The 18,630-nt window shown below is 45.7% G+C and overlaps 1 protein-coding gene across 1 annotated transcript in view; it reads left to right on the plus strand.

The window, feature by feature from the left end:
* The first annotated feature begins 1,068 nt into the window (after positions 1-1,068).
* The window catches only part of VWF (von Willebrand factor), a 151,649-nt gene continuing 134,087 nt past the window's right edge, over positions 1,069-18,630 (plus strand). Inside the window, exons 1-5 of the mRNA XM_066261638.1 lie at positions 1,069-1,257; positions 2,428-2,482; positions 3,888-4,052; positions 12,513-12,615; positions 12,921-13,129. Of these exons, the coding sequence (XP_066117735.1) occupies positions 2,428-2,482; positions 3,888-4,052; positions 12,513-12,615; positions 12,921-13,129 (532 nt within the window). The 5' untranslated portion in view covers positions 1,069-1,257. The remainder of the gene's footprint in view (positions 1,258-2,427; positions 2,483-3,887; positions 4,053-12,512; positions 12,616-12,920; positions 13,130-18,630) is intronic.

The raw sequence follows: 18,630 nt of genomic DNA on the forward strand, positions 1-18,630 counted from the left end.
AATTGGAAGTTGAGAAGAAGGATTGAAGTGTGTGCATGTGGTGTGATGTGTGTGGTAGAGTTGTGCATGTGGTGTGATGTGTGTGGTAGAGTTGTGCATGTGGTGTGATGTGTGTGGTAGAGTTGTGCATGTGGTGTGATGTGTGTGGTAGAGTTGTGCATGTGGTGTGATGTGTGTGGTAGAGTTGTGCATGTGGTGTGATGTGTGTGGTAGAGTTGTGCATGTGGTGTGATGTGTGTGGTAGAGTTGTGCATGTGGTGTGATGTGTGTGGTAGAGTTGTGCATGTGGTGTGATGTGTGTGGTAGAGTTGTGCATGTGGTGTGATGTGTGTGGTAGAGTATGTGTCTGTGCGCATGGTCTGTGGGAGGTGTGGTTGGTGTCTGTGTATGTGGTGTGTCCGTGTGTTTGTGTGTGTGTGTGGTATATGTGATGTAGCATGTGTCTGTGTGTGTATGTGTATGTGTGTGTGTGAGATCAGGGGATGAGTGGTGGAAGAATCTTCAGGAGGACTCTTAGAATCAAACCATCCCAACCATCATTTCACAAGGGCCTGGACTGATGACTGGGCCCCTCATCTTTAACTTGCCTGTTAACCCTGGCCAGGACCCAGGTTGACTGTTTTTGTCAGGGGACAGACTGCATCACTCATACCCAACGTGGGCAGGAAGCATTAGTTCTCTCCTTCCTCCAAACATTGCAGCTAAATTGGCCCAGGTTGAGGTGTTTTTTAAACTTCCCTCAAATCTGGCCTTGGAAGCCGGATCCTGAAGCTTGTTGATCTGGTCCGGATTGGTCCCTGGCCTGACCACCTGCCTGGTCATCCCGTCTGTATGCAGAGGACAAGGACCGGGTGTGGGGAGTATGGGGAGGGCAAGCCAGCTCAGGATGGCAGCTGCCAAGAGGTCTCCCACCAAACTGTTCAAAGCCTTATCGGCTTGGAGGTATTTCTAATACCATTTCCGTTCATTGTTTCCTTTTGGTCATTAAGAGGAGGCCAGTCCTCCGTTGTGGCAGTTCACAGCTATTGTGGTGGGAAAGGGGGGGGGCGTTGGTGGACGTCACAACTTGGGCTTTATCTGCCTGGCCGCAGGGAGTCCGCAGCCCTGTCACTCAGCAGCAAGCCGGGCCGAGCTGCCGCAGTCCCGCCAGGCCACGCAGCGGCTGCTGGGGAGCATGGCCTAGGGCTGGCCGCTCTGCTGCTGCCTGAGTTTCCCCAGGGACCTGGGAGATACCTCCAGCCCCATTTGCAGGGGAAGGTATGGCCTTTAGGGAGGAGGGCTGGCTCAGGTGTGGGAGAGGGTCAGGACTGACCCACCACCACCCCACCCCCCGGGGAGCTGAGGTTCTCACTCCCGGGACTGGAAGGGCTTAGAGTGTGATTCAAAGCCAGGGACCTCTTAATGCCCTCTCTTCCACTTGCCTGTGGGGGGTCCTGTGACTGCTTCTGTTCCTGCCTGGGCTTTACTGCTTGTGCTACTTGACTATCCAACTCTGAACAGGCTTTGCCCAAACCTCTGGTGCTTACTGGGAGCAGCGTGATGTGCTTGTGTGGGGAGCTTGTAGGGCAGAGCATTTGCTTTGGGACGAAGACCTGACCATAGCTGACATCAAAGTGTTCCTTTCACAGATGTATAATAAACTGGGTTTATTTCTCTTTGTTGGCCTGGATGGGGCACTGCGTAGGAAAGGAGTCAACCCCAGTGAATCTCAAGTGACAGATTCTGTACTGAATTTAGCAATCTTTTCCAGAGGGGATGGCTGTGACAGGGGCTCTAAGGGATGATTGTCTGTCTCTGGTGGGCCACATAGTGGGTGCCCTTGTCTGGGACCGGGACTGCTGGACATCTGTGCCTTCATCAGCTCAGCACAACCCTCAGTGCCGCACACCTCTGGGTGCTGGGGATGGAGAGGTGCGGCCGCTCACAGCACAATGTGGGTGACTACTGGAGAACGTGGTTCTCCAAGTCAGGGTGTCTGGGGTAGGAACAGAAGCATGAGGTGGTTCCTACTCCCCAGTTCGCTGCCAAGTGTGGAAGAGTAAAGAGGCAAGAAGGAATTAGGTGCTTGTCAGCTCTTAGCTTTGGCAGGTGTGCAGGGAAATGAGAGCGGTCAGGCTGGCCTGGGGACTTGCAGAGCAGAAAGCAGAGCCCTCCTCCTCTGCTGTGGCTCTGAGACTGCTGTCTGGGAAGAGTGCTGGGGGTCCTGGCTCACAGTGACTGTTGCTCCTGGGCCTGACCCTGGCTGGAGGGCTTTTTTTGGGGAAGATCAGCCCTCTCTATTCAAAGGCCAATGTGGGCCAATGAGAATCAATATTCCTTCTTGCTTAAAAAATAATGTTCTTCCCACTTCACACATGGACAGTAGCACATACTGGTAGCCATCTCTGTGGGCGTGATCACCAGCTGTTTTCTCCTGCTTCTCTGCAGATGATTCCTGCCAGGCTTGCGAGGCTGCTGCTTGCTCTGGCCCTCACCTTGTCAGGTAGGTACCAGAGTGCTCCCACTCGTCACTCCTGCCTCAGGGCCATTGGGAACAACCCTCTTCTAGAAATAAGCAGGTGTGTCTGCAGCTCACCTCTGTGTCAGACTGTGCTGGCCTGTGCTGGCCCTGCCGACTCAGTGGTTGCCAGGTTAATTTCTCTCATGAAGGTTCTACAGAGCCCCTTGCCCCTGACTTGCATTTCTCAAGGAGCAGGTGCCTGCAGATGCCTTCTCCAACTGGGGAATTAAGAAGTATAAGGGCCACTCAGGACAGTCTTGTATGATGGGGCTGGAGGACGAGGAGGAAGGAATCCAAGACTTGGATAGATTCCTAGTTATAGAAGGGATGTGGAAGTCATCTAGTTGAAACTTTCATAGAATAGATGAAGAGACTGAGGGTCAGAGAGGAAATATAACCGCTCCAAAGTCACACAGAGCCAAGATCAGATGCCAGTTTTCCTGGTCCCAGGCCAGCAGTAAGATCTGAGTCTGTGAATGGCAGGAGGGACATTTTTCTGACCCTGGTCTGTCTCCACTTAGACCACTCAGGTTAGTCTGGGACAAAATGTACATGGATCCTAACCTCTGGATCTTCCAGCTTGGTGGGTCCTGTGTCAGGGGACCCAAAAAACTTAAGAGATTTTCTGATGTGGTTCCCACCTGTCTCTCCCCCGCTCCTGCGAGGGTCCCCTTGGAGTTAGCATATGATCTTGCAGGAGTTAACACCTTGTAGATGCTATGTTTCAGGCACATTAATGTTTAGAATTAACCTGTTCAAGATATACAAGTAGATTAATATACAAACATACCTATTACAATCTATTTATATATCAGAAAATTTAGAAGAATGCTAAGAACCTAACAATAGGAGATTATACTATGCACATTTAAATGTGAAGTATAATGCAGTCACTGAAAATCATGTTTTGAGAATATACACAAGGACATGAGAAATTCTATATATACACAAGGACATTGAGAAATTGACTAGAGTTTGCACAGGACAATCACAATTTTGTAAAAAATCCACCATTGTGTATGTGCTGTAACCAGAACAGAAAGGTAAAAAACCTAAAATGTTAACTCTAGTTACTGCTGAATATTGGTAAAAGATTATTTTAAATCTTTTGTATTTTTCTTCTGTACTCTACACATTTTCTATAATGAGCATGTATCACATTTTAAATGAGTGTATAAATGGCATTAACCCAAATAGAGTTCCTGACAAACTGTTCCTCCGTTGTTGCTGTGAGTCCTGGGTCATATTTGGGGGCCGAAAGCAACAGTTACAGTCCCGTTTAGGATGGAAAGTACTTCCCCACAGCCCAATGTCTGTGAGATGCAGCCTCATTTCTGCAAGTCTGGAGTGCTCTGGGCTAATGCTCACTGGTGGCTTCTCCCTCCAGGGACCCTTTGCGCAGACGGGACTCTCGGCAGGTCATCCGTGGCCCGCTGTAGCCTCTTTGGAGATGACTTCGTCAACACCTTTGATGAGAGCATGTACAGCTTCGCAGGAGACTGCAGTTACCTCCTGGCCGGGGACTGCCAGAAGCACTCCTTCTCACTCATAGGTGGGTCTGGGGCCCTGAGGGGGGAGTGCAGGGCAGCAGCCAGCTGAGCACAGCCCTGGCCTGTGGGGGCCTGAGGGATAGGGAGGTTTCCTCCCAACAGTGCCTGATCTCAAAGATCCCTGCAGAGAGCATGGTGGGGAGTGGCCCTTCCATCACACAGGGCTCCCCTTAGCTTCTTCTGGGACTCTCTCCATGCAAGTCTGGTGGGATGGAGAGAGTCTTCATGCTTCTCTAGTGATGTGCCCTCTACTCTGGGTCTAGGCAACACTGTGGGAGCTCCAAAGCATCAAGGGAAACGAAGGTGCTTTGTGACAGGCAAAGCCCCTTGCAGAAGGGAAGGATCATTGCGTTTTCTGGGTGGAAATTCAGAGTACTGTACTAGTTATTGCTGAATATTGGTTACAGATGATTTTAACACAGAACTTCTTGTGTCCCTGCAAAAGTGCTGGTACTGTGCCCGTGTCACCCCTGTACCCCCGCAGCATTTCTGAGACATAGGGACAGAAAGAGTCACCCCGATTCACACAGCGGTTGTCTGATTCTACCAAGGGCTGACAGGTTATAAGAGGAAGGCCTGGGTTTTGATCCTGGGTTTGTCAGGATGAAGGGACTTTCCTCTGTCCTAGGGAGAGTGGGCACGTTCCAAGGCTGGGAGTGAGTGGGGAGGCAGTGATGGAGAGCTGGTTTGGTGACCTTCCTGCTCTAAGAATTAATCAGATGTGTGGGGTGTATGCGTGAGGGATGCTACACCACGTAGCCAAGGTGGGATCCTCAGCCTCCAGGAGGCTGAGATAGCAAATGACAGCCCCACATCAGGGAGGAAGAAAGGAACCCCACCTTCCCCGGAAAGTTGAAGGCTCAGGTCTTTCCATCTCTGGTGGTCTCAATGTTTATTTTAAGTGGGTGTTTCTACCTTAAAACTCATGGTGCATTTGCCGGAACATGGGCAGCCTGAGGGCATTGTGCTGTGTGAAATACGTCAGACAGAGAAAGACTAATATCGTGTGAACTCTCTTATGTGTGTACTCAAAAAACAAAACCAAACAATGTAACACCGCATTCATAAGAGAAAGAGACCAGGTTTGTGGTTACCAGAGGTGGAAGGAGTGGAGGAATTAGATGAAAGTGTTCAAAGGGCACAAGACTTCCAGCTATAAGATAAACAAGTACGGGGGCTGTAATGTATAACTTCGTGACTGTGCTGTATGGTGTATTGAACACTGCTCAATACAAGGGAAAAATATTTTTTCTTTCTTTTTCTTGTATCTATCTATCATCTATCTATCTATCTATCTATCTATCTATCTATCTATCTATCTATCATCTATCAAAATCATAGTGGAGATGGTACAGACCCTCTACCTGAGATGGGTCTGGGGCTATCAGTGGAAACGGAGGGTAAGGAGGAAGATTTTGAAAGACGGACATAATGACATCCTTTCTACCCTATGCCTTTGGGCTTCAATGATGTTTCCAGGGAAGAGGACCCTATGATGACACTGGGAGGAGTTACTCTCTTGACTCCATGGTGTTCTAGCTCAGCTCTGCTGCAGACTCCTTACCCTGGAAATGGGTTTGTAAGCAATACCCATGAAATCTTAGTGCCAGGCACAGAATTCACGTTCTGGGGTCAGGGAGTTGAGCGGCATGTTGAAAAAGCCCCTCCCCTACTCTAACCCAACTCTGGACCCCTCCCCCTTAAGGGAAGTCTCCATAGTCAGGGTAACTCAAGTTATGCTGGTGCCTCTGGGCCGTCACTGTCACCTCCTTCAGGAAGCCCTCAACCCCCCCCCCCCCCCCCATGGACTTGTCCAGCACTGAGCTCATCAACTTGTGCTGACTGGCAGTTTCTGTCCTATTGGGCCTGGTGGCTCAGTCCCCAACAGGAAATGGAAGCATAGAAAGAACCAGAATTGAAGCTAGAAACCTGTGCTCTCTGCTCTCCCTCTCCACAGAGCATCCTTAGGGTAGTCACACATGGCTCTCAGCATCCATCCTCGTCTTTAAAATGAAGGTACTGTGTTTGCACATGCGAATTGTTTCCCAGACCTTAGAGATGGAAAGTAGCTACCTTAACACAGGATGTGCATTTGTCAGACATGAAGATGGTGGAGACGAAGGGCTGCTGGGCTCTCGGGGCGTTTCTGTCAAGGTTAGGGCAGCATCAACCCCCTCCCCAGCTCACCCATGTGGGTTTGTGTGGGGGCCTGCCTCTCTGGCCATCCTCCGGTTCTGTGGCCAAGGAGGAATTGAAGGGCTGGGTCAGGCCTCTCTATCTCTAAACATTTCAATGGGACCACCCTTCTCCCCTTGCCCTGGGTCCTTATTTTATAACAACTTGCTTTTGTCAAGTGTCAGTTTTCTGGCAGGTCATAGGCCTAAACCAGGCCATGGATCAGTCACACTTTAATGTAGACTGGTTTATTTTCCACCCAAAAATTGTGCTGCTAACCTCAGAGGGAATGGTGGCTATTTTTTTTTTTCTGTTTTTGGTGGTGGTGGTGGGAGGGGGGCGTTGGGAGGAGAAATGACCCGAAGAGGCCGGGCCTGGGAGGGTGGGCTGGCTCTGCTGTTTCGGGGGCACTGAGGCCAGGGGCAGGGGTCCAGCGGGCCTGGTCGCTGCAGGCCCAGTTCTGAGAGCATGCTGTGTCCTCGCACACGTCTCTGCTCCATTGTTCTCCGATGACATCCTGTTTTCTCAGTTCTAAATCGCAAAATCCCATCCCTCTCTGAGTGTCTGTGGGCCTTGTACACGTCCTGAGCAAAGTGTTTGTCTCTGCCTGAAGGACCACCTGGTGCAAAGGGGAGGCCCTTTCCTTGACCAGACCCCTCCTGGTCAGGCTCCCTGGTCGGCCACCAGCACAGGGGAAAAGGAAGAGACGGCGGGAGTCCTGTGTGGAGAGACTGCTCGTTTTAAGCCACTGGCAGGATCTGGCTCCCAAGCTGGGCCAGAGAGAGCCAGAAACCACCCACAACGAGCTGAGTCACTTCCCCAGCCCGGGCCTTGGCGTCCACATAAGTGAAGGGTATCAGACCAGACTTCTGTTTCTCGGCATTTGGGTCACGATCACTTGTATCAGGATCACAGGAGTGGAGGGTGAAACGTTCGTGAGGAATGCCGGTTGGCGAGGCCCACACTCCCATGTCCCAGAAAGTCTTCAGAGCTGCTCGGCCCCAGTAGCCAGCCTGCTTGCCAGGCTGCTTCTCCAACGTGCGGGGGAGAAATTGTCCCCAGTTAACTCTTCAGTCCCTGAGTTCAAGAGCCACGGGGAGAGTGTCCTTGCTTTGCTCTGACCTCTTGGGGCGGAGACTCAGCCAGAGGCGGATTAAGGTCTGTTGAGGCCCCGGGCGCAGAAGAAAATATTGGGCCCCTTAAAAAAAGAGAGAGAGATAGGGAAAATAAAAACACATGTTAACCATATTTTTAAATTAATAAAAATATATTATGTACTATTATGTAATGTTAAAATCGCACATATGAAACCAAAGTTGGTGTCATTAGAAAAGAATGTAAAGTTGGGGTTTTGCGGCGCCCCTCGGAAGTCAGGGCCCAGGGCGCTAGCCCAGTGTGCCCCCAATAAACCTGCCTCTGGACCCACCCCATCTCCTAGCAGCTACAGGAAGCGTCAACATTTGGGTAGGCAGATTATGGGAGTGTCCCCTCTTCACTCTCCCCCTTCCCCAGCTCACTGGCAATTTCTTTTTTCTTTTTCTTTTTCTTTTTCTTTTTTTTGTATTTTTCCGAAGCTGGAAACGGGGATAGACAGTCAGACAGACTCCCGCATGCGCCGGACCGGGATCCACCTGGCACGCCCACCAGGGGGCGACGCTCTGCCCACCAGGGGGCGATGCTCTGCCCCTTCGGGGCGACAATCTGTCGCGACCAGAGCCACTCTAGCGCCTGAGGCAGAGGCCAAGGAGCCATCCCCAGCGCCTGGGCCATCCTTGCTCCAATGGAGCCTCGCTGTGGGAGGGGAAGAGAGAGACAGAGAGGAAGGAGAGGGGGAGAGGTGGAGAAGCAGATGGGCGCTTCTCCTGTGTGCCCTGGCTGGGAATCGAACCCGGGACTTCTGCACGCCAGGCCGACGCTCTACCACTGAGCTAACCGGCCAGGGCCTCACTGGCAATTTCTAATGGCTTGTCTTCCTAATGGCTGCAGGTCATCCGCTCCCCCCTGCAGGGAGGGAATGCAACAAATAAAATAGAAGATCAATCTAGAGTTCTCCCTGCATTAGTGGTTAACCGAACCCACAGCACTCAGATGCCCTGTTAGGCAGCTTTGTGGTACAAAAGGAGATTTGGACTTGGAGTCAGAAAACCCAGTGGACTCTGCCCCAGTTAACAGTGCAAACCAACTACTCTCACTGGGGTGATTTTCCCCAGTGGACATTTGACAGCGTCTGGAACATTTTGGGTTGTCACAGCTGGGCTGGATGCTATTGGTGAGTAGATGCTGCTGATGTCTTACCGTGCACAGGACAGCTCCTCAGCAAAGAAGCCCCTGACCCAGCTGTCAGTGTGCCGAGGTGGAGAAAACCTGTGATAACGTAGCCTTCAGTTTCTTTGCCTGCAAAATGGAGCCAGTCTAGATCAGTGTTTTGCAAACTGAGTCATGACCTACGGGTCACAAAATTAACTTACTAGTTGAAACCAACATTTACAAAATTAAGTGGAATAAAATAGAAGACATCAGAGAGTACCAAAGTAAGTACATGACACACGGTGAGGGTGAATATTATTACGTGAGCTGTGTGAATGCATACTAGGTCACAGAGTAAATTGTGTTTCTACTCTGTTTTCTTGGAATGAAAAGCTTTCAAGTCACTTGTTTCGGTGATCTCCAAGATTCATAGTGTTGCCATGGTATATTTTTCTGAATTGAAAACTTCTCCAGGACACACTTCCAAAAATCCTCTGGTCACCCCCTGCCTCGATGTGGACGGGCTGCAGTCGGGGCCTCCCCCAGCTGTCCAGGGTTGGCAATGCCACAGGCTCCTTGGAGTTCAATCCTCACTAGGATCCCTCGCCCAGCCCCCTGTCCCACACCTGCCCCTAGATGACTGACAATCCCGGGCAGCCAACCCCAGGTCACCACTGCTCGGTGGGCAGTGGTCGCTGCCTGTCAGGCTGCCTCCTTTGCCTCCTAATGCTGAATTCTCTTAGGGCCACACAGAGCTGACCCTTCAAATACTTAAACCAGCACCGGTTGGAGTCCCAGCTCTGTCCTTGTTCATTAGCTCTGTGATGATGGGCAAGTTGCCCCGAGTGTCAGGCACTTGGGTGGACCCAGGTTCCACAGTCTGTGGGGCCAGGCTGCCTTTCCTGTGTACTTGAACAGGGTGGGGGCTCCATGCACCGCCGAGCAGTGGGAGCCTCGGGGGTCTGTCCCACATTCTCCTGGTTCTCTCTCCTGTGACTTCCGGCTTCTGCTGCACTTTTGGCGTGTCCAGCCTCGCAGGCTCTATCTTTCCTTCCACCTTGTAATGAGCGACCTCCGGGTTTCCCTATGCACTTGCTCAGGGGAACGAGTAACTATTTAGGTGACTTTACATCCTTGGAAGGCTTGAAGACTGTAGCCACAGGGTGGTGGTTTACCCCAAGTTACCTGATTGCGTCCAGAGCCTCCTTACCTGCCCTCAGCCACACGCTCCAGCTGACTTGTTCTTAAGACCCTTTATGAATTTCTGTGAAGGTGAAGGAGAGGCGCAGAGGGAATCCTCTGCTGTTTCCAGAAATGAGATACTTTTGGCTTAGTTGCTTTTCATGACATGCTAGTGAGTTACCCAGTGAAGGAGGGAAGGAAAGATGGAATCACCCACCCATCTGCTCTGTGAGGCTGGAGGTAAATGGCACTGAAAATTGAACCGATGAGGAGATGGGTTCTATGGTAATTAGGGAGCTGGACACCCTGACCTCTTGGGCCCATTGTACCTCCTCCGCCCAGCGGGTGGTGGACAGAGCCAGCCCACTCCAAGCGAGGTTCAGTGTCAGCCCCAGCGGAGGCCGGGAAAGAGAGTTAGTCTTTGGTCCACTGCACACTGGAGGTTGTTGCCAGGCTGCCTCATTTGTTTATTTTTTCAACATTTTATTATGGACATTTTCCAACATACAGAAGAGGTAATAGAATAGGACAGTGAAGACCCATATACTCACCACTCCGATTATACCATCAACATCTTACCCTTTATCTATCTAGTTTTGTTTCTCTGGCTAATTTCTGGCTGTTGGAAAGTCTGCTCTACTTTTTAAAGATGTTCGAGCTGCAAAAACCATTGGAAGAATGGAGGACAGGCAGGATGCTGTAGTCAAACTGGATGAAAGCCCTTTACCTTGGCTGGCATTTCCTTTAACTCCGGACTGTTGGTCTGGAGCTCTGCAGAATGTGGTTTGTGAGCTCTAGGCCTTTCCTGGTGGTCTCTGAACTGCTAACACTATACCATTCAAGACTATTCTTAGAATAGGCTAGTTCAGCGATTTTCAACCAGGTGCCATATGAATTTTTAAAACCTGCAATACCTGACTATCTAGTCAGGGACACTGACCTTTTTCCCCTTAGGTTGTCAAAAAAAAAAAAAAAAAAAAAAAAAAAGGCAACAGCCAATACAATAATAGCTATCTGGTGTGAATGAATAAAATATTAGCCCTATTGTGGGGTTTTTTTTGTTTGTTTTTTGCCAGATTGGCCAATAATATAACGCATTTTTTGGTGTGCCATGAAATTTTAGTAATTGGCTGATGTGTGCCATGAGATGAAAAAGGTTGACAATCTCTGGGCTCATCCTTTTCATGTGATGGCCCTCACTGAAATCTCATCACAAACAAGCCTACTTTCTGGCGTGTGTGCAGGTGTGTGTCCCAGGTGGCCACTGTCCTCCAGCAGCCTTGGTCCGGCGCGGCCCCCACTGTGGAACTCCTCTTTGCAGGCCTCTGCCGGGCTACGACTGAGGCGGCTCCTTCCTTCACCCTTTTTGTCAGTGGCCCCATCTGTAGCAGCAGAGTCTCACATCAACAAATCTACCGAGTGTCTTGGACTTCATGCCACAGACATTTTTTCTTCCTCCTTCGCTGAGTAGCTGGTGCTCACACTCTCCTGACCCTGCTAGGAGAAAGCATGTTTCCTCATTTCTGAAGTTACCTTTCTACCTGGGCCCTACGCCCCTTTCCTCAGGAGCCCCAAGGCACTGTACCTCCACACCCGCCCCTCCTTCTCCAGCAGGCTCTGTCTCTGTCCTCACTGGCTGCCCACATCTTCCCTAGTTCCATCAGCTTCTCAGCCTTTAAGGCTTGACGTCAGACTCTACCCTGTTCCTGTGTGGCCTTCATCTCCACGGCCACTCAGTCATCTTTGAATTCCAAAGGCCCTGCGTGCGCATCAGTTATCAGGGATTGGCTGTGGGAATGCGAGATCTTTATAATGTTGCAAAAATGTGTCCCCACCTGTTTGCCTGCTTCCACGTCATTGCCACCATCTATGTCTCTGTTTGTCCCTCACAACTGAACTGTTGTCATGTGTTTGGCTATATAAAGATCTCTAAGGGACCCTGGCCGGTTGGCTCAGTGGTAGAGCATTGGCCCGGTGTGTGGAAGTCCCTGGTTCGATTCCTGACCAGGGCACACAGGAGAAGAGCCCATCTGCTTCTCCACCCTTCCCCCTCACCCCTCTCTCTGTCTCTCTCTTCCCTTCCTGCAGCCAAGGCTTCATTGGAGCAAGGTTGGCCCAGAGGCTGAGGATGGCTCCATGGCCTCCGCCTCAGGTGCTAAAATGCCTTCGATTGCAGTGGAGTAACACCCCAGATGGGCAGAGCATCGCCCCCTGGATCTGGTTGGGTGTCTGTCTGCCCCCCTCCCCCCACTTTGGGAAAATACAAAAAGAAAAGAAAAAAAAAGATCTCTAAGAGCAAAACAGATTGTTTATTGCCTGCTTATTGAGTTTCCCAGTTCCCTACACGGAATGAGGAAATTTACCTATGGAATCTCTGAACTTCTCCCAGAGAATCAAAATCAGTAAACTGAGGTGGGACTTATGAATCTCCATTTTATACAAAGCACCTGTTTGGGGGTTGGCCTAAGAGGACATTTAAAAAGAACACATTCTAGAATAGCTGTTACCAGTAACTTACTTTTATTTGCTACCTTACAATGTATTCAATAGATGCATGCTGGTCTTATCTTTATATTTAGATTGTAAACTCCCAGAAGAGGTCATGCTTTTACATTTTTCTTTTGAGAAATATAAGGGACTACTAGAGAGTTATGTAATAGGAAGACAATCAGTAAATGTTTTTAGATAAATAAGAAGATGAATGAGCAATGAGATTTTGGAGGAGATTTTTTTTTTGTCCACTTGTTACATACATCTTTTGGGGTAAGTTTTCCACTGAGATAAGATTACAGAAATGATGACTATAAATTTATTAACTCTTTGGATAATAACCACCATAACTGACTCTTGTCTTTCAGGGAACTTCCAAGATGGCAAGAGAGTGAGCCTCTCTGTGTATCTCGGGGAATTTTTTGACATCCACGTGTTTGTCAATGGTACTGTGTTGCAGGGGGACCAGAGGTAAGTCAGAGCCCAAAATATCTAAATTCCAAAGGACCGTGGGAATTCCCCTTTTATACTTCCTCTCTTTTCTTCTCAGGTGAAGAAGCTGAGGCCCAGAGAGAGGAAGTAAATGTGTCTGGGGGAAGCCAGTAGTGGGGCTGGCTGAGAGCTGGGGCTCCCACCTGCTGGGTGGACTAGCTCCTTATGAGAGCACTTTGCACCACCGTCTGAGCCCTTAGCTGAGGGTTGAGATTGAAGGGTGGGAGGGACACCCAGAAAATGTATGAGAAGCTTAGTTTCTGACCTTATCCTTGTCCCTCCAGTGTCGTCATGCCCTATGCCTCCAAAGGACTGTATGTAGAAACTGAGGCTGGGTACTACAAGCTGTCCAGTGCGGCCTATGGCTTTGCGGCCAGGATTGATGGCAGCGGCAACTTCCAAATCCTGCTGTCAGACAGATACTTCAACAAGACCTGTGGGCTATGTGGCAACTTTAACATCTTTGCAGAAGATGACTTTAGGACTCAAGAAGGTAAGCTTTTCTGGGGTACCATTTCCTGGAGGCATGGTTATGATTGTAACTTCCTGCCCACAAACCTTCACTATGGCTCTTCCCCAGGCATGCCGGCCACCTGTGGCCTCACCTCAATGTATCTTGCCAATTATCTCTTAGCATTCCATCTCACCACCTAGACTTCCATCGTACCAGATCTTGGAGCTCCTCAAACTTGACTTGGTTCGACTTTGAATTACTAGTAGCAAGTTATACATGGTAGATAGTTGGTAAATTCTGGATGGTTTGAACAAAACCTCTTGAACCAGTACAATGGAACTTCCTTGGTGAAATCCATAAAGGGAGGTCTCAATACTACCCCAAAAGGCCAGTTTGTGCGTGTGTGTGCACGCGCATTCATGAGCAATAGAGGAACAATGTGAAAAGCACTACTAATTTTTAATCATTTTTGAATAATTTTTTTTTTTTTTACCGAGACAGAGAGAGTCAGAGAGAGGGATAGATAGGAACAGACAGGAACAGAGAGAGATGAGAAGCATCAATCATTAGTTTTTTGTTGCGACACCTTAGTTGTTCATTGATTGCTTTCTCATATATGCCTTGACCGTGGGGCTACAGCAGACTGAGTAACCCCTTGCTCGAGCCAGCAACCTTGGATCCAAGCTGGTGAGCTCTGCTCAAACCAGATGAGCCCGTGCTCAAGCTGGTGACCTCGGGGTCTCAAACCTGGGTCCTCCGCATCCCAGTCCGACGCTCTATCCACTGTGCCACCGCCTGGTCAGGCCTTTTATGGATAATTTAAATTATATAAATATTTAGTTCTGCTCCCTTGCAAAAACTAAACACTTGTAGATGTCCTATTCATATCACTTGACTACTCTGTTTCTTCACTTCGTTACCCTGGTTAATGAGTTAGCATGTGAAGAAACAGTTGACTGTTCCTTTCACTGGACTGTAAAATAGTAAGATCACTTGTTTCTATTAATATCTTCTCCAGCACTAATTTTTCAAAATTCCTATTGTTGAATATGTATATTTTAAGGCTATGAATTTTCCTTAAATACCATATTAGCTGCATCACACCAATTTTGATATGTAACATATTTTCATTTTCATTTAGTTCTATGAATTTTCCAGTTTCCATTTTGAGTTCCTTCTTAATTTATAAAATGTGTTGAAAATTTCCAAATGTTACCTTTATAATTAAATTTATTTCTCAGTTAAATTAGAAATTTGGGTAGATTTTTTTTTTTGTGTGACCTAGTGCCACGAGCCAGCCATGACAAGTATATTCAGGTCCCAAGAGGGAACGGTAAGGAATTAAAGAAAATAGACTTAAAGAATTAAAAAATATAAAAGATGGGTTTGAGAGGGCTTTGCAATTCCTGCTAGCAGAAAATACCGCCCTAGCAGCAAGACAAAACATGGTGGCCACCCAAAACCGCATCCTCCTTTATTTACAGGGCAAAGTGGAAATTAGCAAATCAATGACTTTTCTGATTACAGTTTCCAAAGCAACTCAAAAATTCCACCAAGTGAAGAAAAAACCCCACCGATACTTAAGGTACACAAAAAGCCAGTTTTTCCTTGGGGGGGGGGGGCATGGGGGGAAGGACAAGCACCACAGCTAACATGGAGGTGTGTGGAAGGGCTTAGCTTTCGCAAGCGAGGGGGGGATTGCCAGTTACCCCACACCTCTGTCCCCCAGAAATAACTCTAAAAACCCTGTTGATTTTTCGGTCCCCGACAACCTAGTACATGATAGTTTTTGTAATTGTTCTATGTAAGCTCCCCAAAAATGTATTCTCTGATTGCCATAGGATTCTATATATACTCGTTAAATCGAATTTGTTAATTGTGTTAATGAAATCTATGTCTTTACTACACTTTGTGTCCTCTTCAACTACCCACTACTGAGCACTGTTTTAAAATTTTCTACAATGATGGTGAGTTTGTCAGTTCCTTTGTGTAATTCTGTCAAGTTTTGCCATATATATTTTGAGCCTTTGTTATTAGGTGTTAAAAATGTTGAATCTTTGACGTTCCTTTCATGTAATGACTCATTATTTTAAACAGTGCCCTTCGCCTTAAAATTCTTCTGATCTCAATATCCGCCTTTTCTTGCTTGGTGTTTGACATCTTTTTTGCTTTCAACCTTTCTTTGTGGTTTTGTTTGAGACGTGTCTTATGAAAGCAGCACGTAGCTGGATTTATTGGGGTTTTTTTTTATTAAAAGTCAAATTTATTGAGATATGATTTACATCCACTAAAATTAACCTTTTTAGGGTACAGTTCCATGAATTTTCACAAAAAGGTAGAGCCCCGTACCCACCACAATCAAACTATAGAATAGCTTTATCACCTCCCAAATTTCTTGTGCCCCTTTGTGGTCAAATTCTCCCCCAACTCTTAACCCTGGTAACCACTGATATTTTTTCTGTTCCTATTCCTGTTCTGTTATTATAGTTTTAATTTTTCCCAAATTCATAGAAATGTAATCATGTAGTAGAGTATTTTGTTTTGTACCTCTGGCTTCTTTCACTTCACAGAACCTACCAGGGATTCATTCATATTGTTACATGTATCAGTATTTTCTTCCTATTTATTGTTGAGGAGCGTGAAGCCACAGTTTGGTAATCCATTCACAAGTCAAAGGACGCTTTGTTGCTTCCAGGTTTTGGCAATTGTCATTAAAGTCACTATAACCGTTCCTAGAGTTTTTTTTTCTTCATGTTTTTTACTGTGGTAAAATAACATAAAATTTACCATTTTATCCATTTTTCAGCATATAGTTTGGTGGCATTAAGCACATTCACATTTAATCATCACCACCATCCATCTCCATAACTCGTTATTTTGCAACTGAAACTCTATCCATTAAACAATAGCTCCCCTCTGTCCCCTCACCCTAGCCCTGGTAACCACCATTCTGCTATGCTACTGATTGTGACTACTCCAAGTACCTCATATAAATGAAATTATGTAACACTTATCTTTTTGTGACTGGCTTATTTCTCTTAGGACAATGTCTTTACAGTTAATCCATCTTGTAGTATATGTTTGAATTTCCTTCCTTTCAAAGGCTGAATATACATTGTTTATATAGACCTCATTTTGCTTACCCATTTATGCATTGATGGATACTTGGTTGCTTCCATGTTTAGCTGTAGTGAATAATGCTGCTACGAACATGGGTGTACAAACATATTTTCCAGACTTTGCTTTCCATTATTTTGGCTATATGCCCAGAGTGAAACTGCTGGGTTATATGATTATTCTATTTTTAATTCTTTGAGGAACCATCTACTGTTTTCCACAGTGGCTATGCCATTTTACATTTTCACCAACAGTGTACAAAAGTCTCAATTTCTGACATCCTGTCAACACATTATTTTCTGCTTTTAAAAAATATATATTATATAATTGCCATCCTAAAAAGGTGATATTCATGTATAATGTATGTGTGTGTGTATAGATATATGTTTTAATTTCTCTGAATAAATATCTAGAAGTGAGATTAGTGGGTGATATGACAAGTGTATGCCTAATTTTATAAGAAACTACCAAACTGTTTTCCAAGGTGGCCGTAGCATTTACATTTCTTTTGGCAATATATGTTACAGTTGCTAACATTTGTAATTGTCATCTTATTTTCTTTTCATTTTTTTTGTATCAATACTTTAGCTATTTTAATAGATGTGTGGTTGTATCACATTATTATTATTTTAATGTAACCTAATCTTTTCTTTTTTGTTACTGTAAAGTTTTGCTTCTTTTTATTTATTTTATATTAAATTGTATTGTTGATGTTTTTGAATTTATGCTAACCATCTTATTTTGTGCTTTCTACTGTTACTGCTTTTCCTAAGCTAATTGTTTCTCTACCACCCTCATTGCCTCACCCTTTGTTTTGTTTAAATAACCACTAAATTTGCATTGTTATTATAGTTTTACATACTCAGTGCTTCTTTAGATATGTCTTTAAGTTTAACAGGCTCTTTGCTCATAATTTCTTCTTCTTCTTTTTTTTCCGGGTTCAATTTCTACTTTCTCTAGAAAAAACTTTTTAGTAATTTCTTTATTCAGGTTCTGATAGTGATAACTGAAATAAACATTCCACATTATTATGTGATTTTTTAGCTAGGTATAGAATTCTAGGACATCAGTTATTTCTAATCATACTTTGAAGATACAATTTTATTGTTGCTGTTAAGAAGTATGTTTGTCAGTTTAATTGTTATATCTTTGTAGCTAATATGCCTTTTATCTTTATGTATACGTCACCTCTTTGTTTTTGGTATTCTGAAATTTCACCATGCTGTGTCTAGGTGTTGTTTTATTTTATTTGATTTTTATCTTGTTTGAGACTTGAGGTGATTTATGAATCTGATGAGTCCTACCTTTCACCAGATTTTTAAAAAATTTCAGTCATTTTCTCTCCTTCTATTGTTGGATATTTTTACTCCATCCTTTCATCTACCTCTTTACCTTTGTTCCCTTTTTCTATCTCTTTATACTTCTTTGTTGTCTTTTGTATAGTGTGCTCGTGCTGGCTAGTGAGAACCAACCAATCATATGTGTCTTTTGCAACTTACATTCAGTAACATTCTGTTGGTTGCTTGAAACTGGCCACAGTGAGAGTATTTATACCACAGAAACCACAAGTCCTACAAACAAGGGCTTTGCTCCTTCCCCTGGGGCAGGGGAGGGGGTTGGCTTATCAGTACATCACTACTTAGATCTATCTTCTAGTTTGCTAATTCTTTCTGAACTCTGTCTAACCGAAAGATGTCTGGTCTATAAATTGAGATTTCTTTTTATTTCATTAGCTGTATTTGTAATTATAGAAGGTAAAACCGGATGTTTTTCAACTCTGTTACTTTATCTTATTATTTTTATCTTTCATCAAATTTCAATTTATTTTTTATAAAAAAATTTAAATATATTTGTTTTATAGCATCTATACAAACACTTTATCTACTATTTTTATATCTGCTTACTTATGCTTAAAGTGGACTGTTTTCTATGTTTCATAATTTTGGATTGTGAATTCATCTTCAGAGGTGTTTTATGTTAATTTTTTTATATGAAGTTACTGAATCTCACGAGAAGTATAAATTGGAATCTCAATTATACTTGAAGGCTTTCCCACTACTAGAAATTCTCAGAAGAGACTTTTCTCCTCCTAACCAGAGCCCAGACTCAAGAGACAAACTTATTATTTCCCTGTTTCTCAGAGCAGATTTTTTCTTGTCAACTTTCTTGTGGAGGGTGCAGAGTCCAACTTCAAGAGTCCAACTTCGCAAAAGGGAATCAAACCTAACAGCCCACGTCATGCAGCCCCAAGACTCATTTCCATCTCCACAGCACCATTAAAACTCAGACCCCTTGATTTACAAGATTGTCACCCTCACTCTAATACCCTGTCATCAGAATATCAAGTCATACTTGCCAGTTCCATTTTTCAACTTTTTTTCTTATCCTTCCTTTTCTCCTTCTCATTCATTTTTTTTTGTAAT

This window comes from Saccopteryx bilineata, chromosome 1, assembly GCF_036850765.1.
Source record: "Saccopteryx bilineata isolate mSacBil1 chromosome 1, mSacBil1_pri_phased_curated, whole genome shotgun sequence".
In the NCBI taxonomy this organism is placed as follows: domain Eukaryota; kingdom Metazoa; phylum Chordata; class Mammalia; order Chiroptera; family Emballonuridae; genus Saccopteryx; species Saccopteryx bilineata.